Below are 6,540 nucleotides of genomic sequence, written 5' to 3'. Positions count from 1 at the left end.
CTTCATGCCTGGAGGAGGGAAGACAGGAGAGAAGATTCCATTTCAAGACATCTAAGCATTACCCAATGGATAAACACGACTAGGTGCTGTTTTAAATCTTAAGGGTCACCGTAGAACTGATCCATTGTCACTGCCTGACAGTCTAGTTGCTTTTTATTGGAGTAGCCAGGACACAGCAGATAGGGGAGCACACTGGGGCCTCCAGAAATGTGGGACTCGGAGAGAAAGGTGCAGCGGCCCCTGCCCTCCAGACCTGTTGGAGTAAGGGCTCGGCTGGGTCAGAGGGTGTGGCGGCCGAGCATTGAGTGCAGGTTCTGTCCGTCCAGCTTCCTGAGCACGCGCTGAGCGGGAGAGGGAACCGCAGCCTCGGTCTTTTCTGCCTTTGGGGCTTCGGCAGCTTTTGTGCCGGAAGGCTGGAGAACCAGAGCGACCCTGGCTCAGGCGCCCTTTCCAGGGTAGGGGTCCGCACGCGCCCTCCCAGCCCGCTCACTGCAGGGGGGCCCGCCCCTCTCCCCGCCCCTGGCCTGGGCCCGCCCCCGCGCCTGTGTCACCGCGGGGCAGGGGGAGGAGAGCGGCCGGGCGGGACATCCGGCCCAGGTCCCTCGCCGCGCCCGCGCGCTGCCCGCTGCCCGCCGACCGCTTCGGCGCCGCATCCCAGGAGTGGGCCACCCTGCGCGCGCCGGGGGCCTCCAGCCAGCGCTGCTCTCCCCGATCCCTTCCGGGCTCCGCGGGTCCAAGCCCTCGGCCCGCCCCCAGCCCGAGCCCGCCTCCCGGACAGCCCTCGGATCAGCAGGGCCCACTCAGGCCCCCGCCCCGGGAGCACGATGTTCCCCCGCCCGCTGACCCCGCTGGCGGCCCCAAATGGCGCCGAGCCCCTGGGCCGGGCGCTGAGGCGGGCGCCCCTGGGCAGGGCCCGGGCTGGGCTGGGCGGGCCGCCCCTGCTGCTGCCGTCCATGCTGATGTTCGCGGTGATCGTGGCTTCCAGCGGGCTGCTGCTCATGATCGAGCGGGGCATCCTGGCCGAGATGAAGCCCCTTCCCCTGCACCCTCCCAACCGCGAGGACGCGGTCGGGCGCGGGACGGTGCCCAGGCCTGGGAGGCTGTCCCTGGATGCGGGCGACTCGGACCTGCAGGTGAGGCAGGACGTCCGGAACCGGACCTTGCGGGCAGTGTGCGGACAACCGGGCATGCCCCGGGACCCCTGGGACTTGCCGGTGGGGCAGCGGCGCACCCTGCTGCGCCACATCCTCGTGAGTGACCGCTACCGCTTCCTCTACTGCTACGTGCCGAAGGTGGCCTGCTCCAACTGGAAGCGGGTTCTGAAGGTGCTGGCGGGCGTCCTGGACAACGTGGACGTCCGCCTCAAGATGGACCACCGCAGCGACCTGGTGTTCCTGGCCGACCTGCGGCCTGACGAGATTCGCTACCGCCTCCAGCACTACTTCAAGTTCCTGTTTGTGCGGGACCCCTTGGAGCGCCTTCTCTCTGCTTACCGCAACAAGTTTGGCGAGATCCCAGAGTACCAGCAGCGCTACGGCGTGGAGATCGTGAGGAGGTACAGGGCTGGAGCCGGGCCCAGCCCTGCGGGGGACGATGTCACCTTCCCTGAGTTCCTGAGATACCTGGCGGATGAGGACCCCGAGCGCATGAACGAGCATTGGATGCCCGTGTACCACCTGTGCCAGCCTTGCGCGGTGCGCTATGACTTTGTGGGCTCCTATGAGCGGCTGGAGGCAGATGCCAATCAGGTGCTGGAGTGGGTGCGGGCACCGCCCCATGTCCGATTCCCAGCTCGCCAGGCCTGGTACAGGCCAGCCAGCCCCGAAAGCCTGCACTACCACCTGTGCAGTGCCCCACGGGCCCTGCTGCAGGACGTCCTGCCCAAGTACATCCTGGACTTCTCCCTCTTCGCCTACCCACTGCCTAATGTCACCAGGGAGGCCTGTCACCAGTGACCATGGGTGTGGGCCAGCAGTTGTTGGGGACTGGTTTTGACAATGCCAGCGTCTGTGTTGCCATACAGTGAAACCTTGGCTCCAGCGTTTCTCTTTGTCTAAATGCCTAGCTGGAAAGGACTGCCCTTGGAAGTTTCTTGTCCAGGGCGGGTGCCCACAGTGGCTCAGACGACAAGGTTGGACGGGTGACCTGGTGCTCTCCATAGGGGCGTTTCTTGGGAGCCAGTGTGATCCTTCTTGCCCTGCCAGAGCAAGATACCAGTTTTTCTAGTGAAGCAATACATCTCTTCTCAAGACCAGCTCCATGGCCTGCCTGCAGGGATTTTACTGATCAAGTGATCAACCTTAATTTAACCTGTAGCCAAACCCAGAGGTGGTGCCAACCAGGAGCATGACCGGAACTGGGGGCCATATGGCTCTGATCTCCCATTCATCCACTTCATGTGCCTTAGGGCTGGAGTCAGTTGTGCCTTATAAATGACTTCTGTATCGTTCTGCTTCAGACTTAGAATTTCCTATACTTGCCAGGTTCTTTCCATTTTTTTCCAAGGAAAGGTAAACTGAAAGGGCCCCTACCTGGTAGCTCCAGTACCTGGCTCTGCAGCATCCAAAGACCCCTGTGCCCAGCCTCTTCTTGGGACTCTGGGCACTTTCTCCCATCCCCCAGGGTTGTGACTGTGGCTGGTGTATCTGGCTGCCACTTTTCTGATGCATTTATTTAAAATTTGTACTTTTTGATAGAACCTTTGAGAAGGCTTTGTTTTCCTAATAGCTGAATTTTTTAATAAAGCCATTTTGTGTACAAGGTCAGTATCTCTGATTCTCCCTCTGAGCTCCTGTGTGTCCACCAAGTCCCCCTGATGTCCCTCTCCCCAGGACAGGGGAGGGAGCTTGCAGTAGAGAAAGTTGTCACTTGCTAGGGCTTGTGCAGTGGGCCATCGTCATACCACGGAGCCTTTGAGAGCTTCCTATAAGCCATACCAATCACTGACTCAGCTTCTGGGGCGCCACCATTAAGAAAGGCCCCAGGCCTAGAGCACATCTACACGATTATTCCCTGAAGGTAAGTAAAGATATTCCTCCTCTTAGGCAGGCATACTTCTTGACTGAGGAGGCCCTCAGTTGAAAAGGGGGATCATTGCATGAGCTGGGGGAGGTTATTCCTGGCATTGAGAATTATAAGGAAGGCAAGGAGGTTGAGTGGAGGGGCCAGCTTTTGCTGACTTAGATTCAGAGGAAGTTGTGAGCAATGTGGGAGGAGTATGATCAGGGTAGTAGAAGACGGGCCTCAGTGTGACTCATTCACCTTCTGCTCTCCAGAGACCCCCAGACCCACCAGGGGATGGAGAACAGGAGGCAGGGCCTACCGAGCCCCTGGGAGAGATTCATGGTCAGAGTTGGCTCTAGTCCTAGTTCATACATCCCCCATGGGAACTGCTGTACTTCAGGGACCTGGGGCTGTGGTGAGAGGTGATGCCTGAGGGAGGGAGGGAAGGAGGGAGGTGGGAAGGGCCTCCTTGCAGATGTCACTTTTACCTGGCCTTGCTATTGGCCTGACTTTGGAGAAGTAGACTAACCACATTTGGGGGAAGGGGCTTCTTTGGGCACTCATGTTTCTTTGCCATGACTCAGCAGGAGGCCTTAACCAATCCCCTGTGTGGGATCCTCAGCTCCTGGAGGTTCTACCTCAGATAGCACCTACCACACTCACCATATCTGCCCAGTTACTTGTCAGTCTCTCCCACCGAGAATGTGAATTGCGTGAAGGTGAGACTGAATCTGTCCTGTTCACGTGACATTTCCAGGACCTAACCCAAGGGACCAGCAGGAGGTAGACGGCCTGGCAGAACCAAGGTGGACATCTTGATGCAGGACAGAGAGTACTGTGTTTGGAGTTATCTAGACTGATTGAGTCCCACCTCTGCTCCTCACCAGCTGCCCAACCATGTCTCTGACCCTCCATGTGCTCCTCTGTATCATGGGAATAATAATGCTTATCTTATGTAGATCTCACACGTAGATCACTGTGAGGAGTAACGAAGACAAAATGAGTCAAAGGGCCCAACCCAGCACCTGGTTCGATAGATGTTCTCTGAAATGCTAATTGAACACCTGATCCCTCGGAGGCCTATGGGGACAGGGAGAACCCAGGACACTGTGTCCACTCAGCACTGGAGATCAGAGCAGCCTCTGGGCAGGGCCCTTTGGCCCTTCTCTTCCTCTGCCAACCGGTCAGATCTTCTCTGAGCTTCCGGCCCTTCAGGACCTCCCACCCCTACCCCCACCCTCATCCCCACTCTGTCCCCAGTCTCTTCCTCCTTGGCTGGGAACTGCAGTCCCAAATCCAAGGCAGCTCCTTAGTCTCCCTCCCAAGGCCCTGCAGCATAGAGCCCAGCTGCAGTGTTTGCCTCATCTCCTTTCAACCCCACAACAGCTGGGTGCTACAGGTTTTAGCCTGTTCTACAGATGCAGAACCTGGCACAGAGAGAGTTAAGTATCCTGAGTGAAGTCCCTCTCAGGGATCTCCCAAATTGTAGGGGCATGGGTGGGCATAGTGACAAAGGGAGAGAGGGTGTAGAGAGAAGAGAGGATGGAAAGGTTAAGGAAGATGAAGGAGGGTTGGGGGTGGGGATGTGGGTGGATTTAGGGGCATTCACACACATTCTACCTCCGCAGTTCTTTCATTCCTTCATTTGCAGAGAACCCAATTCAGCCCAGCTGACATTTGCCAGTCCTTGCCCTGGAGGAGATGCCATCCTTGATGTGGTTAGCTTATTGGCTACTCTCTACTAGGCAGAGAAGGGTGCCAGGCCACAGAGCATCCTGACAGCCAGAACCAGAAACCTTGTGGTGTGGGGAGGAGGGTGTGAGGTAAAAGAGGGCCTGCTTAGATGAACTGCCACCTTCTGTCCTTCTTCTTCCTAGAATCAGCCCCTGATCTACCTTTCCTTTCAGAAAAATGGACTTCTTCAAAGAAGCTGCCACGGAGGTGGCAGAGTTGTGTGGGTGCGGCTAGTCCTAGTGGGGCTTGCCTTATACTGGGGACCCAGGCCAGAGCTGGGGGTATGTGGTGAGCTGTGGGTTGTCAGGGTTGGGCCGAGGGCATTCTCAGGACTAGACACCTGGGCTGTGTCTACTCAGGATTCCCCCTTTCACTGGGTCCACCCTCATCCCCACGTGGAACCAAGCTCTCCGCCACTTCCTGGTGACTCTGAAGACAAAGCCCCCTTTAAAACTCACTGCATCCCTACCACTGAGTCCTCTTGGGCACAGGAGCATGAGGCTGGCAGCTTAACTTCTCTCAGCTGAGGGTTATGAACAAAGGAAAGAGGAGGAACCCAAAGGGGCCTGGCCTTCTGGGTCTGGGTCCTGGCTTCACCTCCAGGATCCAGTTCTGATCCATCTTTCATCCATCTGAAGCTACTGCCTAGAAACCATGTCACCTTAAATTCTAAGGTCCTTTCTCCTCTGCTTCCCACCTCTGTCCCACCCATCACACAGACCCTCTGCAGGAAACACCCAAGTCCAAGTGGAACCACTGACCCTCCCCCTGGGTGCATACAGAGCCCTCACCTTTCCCAGGGACCAAAAGGAGAGCAAGCCTTCTGGCCCCCTCCCAGGGTGAACCCAGTGCTTTTATTTATTTATTGAACCAGTCCCTGCCTGGCCTCAAACAAGAGGAAAGACATTCTTTCTCTTCCTAAAGGGAAATAAGAATTCACAATGGCTACTCTGAACTGAGAGTACCTGTGCCAGCCGCACAGTGGAGTACTTTAACTCATCATCCGCTCCCTTCTTACAACAACCCTACAAGGTAAGTAAAAGTGTTCTCATTTTACATATGAAGAAAGTAGGACTAAACGACTTACCCAAAGAGGTGGTGGGGCTGAGATGAAAACCCAGATCCATCAAGTGTTTGGTCCTCCATAGATGAACATGCATCACAAGTTACCCAACTCATTGCGTTTGCTGCAAAGCATCGTGTTCGTTTTCTCTAATTTTTGAGCCCTTTTCCTCCAAAGCTCCTTCCAACACTCCCCAAGGAATTCTGTTTGCAGGCCTCTCCAGCTATTATAAAATTCTCCAGAATTGTCCACCCTGAGAATCCACTTTCCAGTAGATCCAGACTGTGAATATAGTAGACTTTCAGTTTGGGTCTTCTGAGAAGCAGATACCAAGACAGAATTAGATGTGCAAGAGATTAATAGGAGAAAACAGCTGTGAAGGGGGAAGGGCGCAGGAACAGGAGCAGAAATAGGCAGGCAGTGTCTCCTGACCCTTGAGAAAGGAGAGCAGGAAGGAAAAATTGGGTGGGAAGAGTCTCAGATTACAGTGCCCCTCTAAGAAAGTCTCAGCAAGGCTAGTGGGGAGTCCCAGGCCAAGACTGCTTTTTGGAAGAGCCCTCCACTGAGCAGATATGGGGGAACATGAACATCATAGCTGATTGAAAGGTGCAGCAGCTGGGACCTATCAGTCAATTCCTCTTCTCACAGCAGGTTCTCTTGAAAGGAGATGTGAGCCGGGCACTTCCACGGCTGCCGCACAGACCTGGTTACTCCAATCTGTGGGCACTGGTCTCCATAGG

At 56.1% G+C, this 6,540-nt stretch overlaps 1 protein-coding gene across 1 annotated transcript; it reads left to right on the top strand.

Moving 5' to 3' along the window:
* Positions 1-551: 551 nt before the first annotated feature.
* CHST14 (carbohydrate sulfotransferase 14) lies at positions 552-2,760 on the top strand. The gene has a single exon (XM_043919727.1). It carries the CDS (start codon positions 825-827, stop codon positions 1,953-1,955), a length of 1,131 nt encoding a protein of 376 aa, XP_043775662.1. The 5' UTR covers positions 552-824; the 3' UTR covers positions 1,956-2,760.
* The last annotated feature ends 3,780 nt before the right edge of the window (positions 2,761-6,540 follow it).

Source organism: Cervus elaphus, chromosome 12, assembly GCF_910594005.1.
Source record: "Cervus elaphus chromosome 12, mCerEla1.1, whole genome shotgun sequence".
Lineage (NCBI taxonomy): Eukaryota > Metazoa > Chordata > Mammalia > Artiodactyla > Cervidae > Cervus > Cervus elaphus.
Note: the sequence above shows the minus strand (reverse complement) of the source record. Positions and strands in the feature narration are given on the sequence as shown.

Excerpts from the sequence above, each read along its gene's own strand:
- CHST14 (XM_043919727.1), top strand. The coding sequence starts at position 825 with ATGTTCCCCCGCCCGCTGACCCCGCTGGCGGCCCCAAATGGCGCCGAG.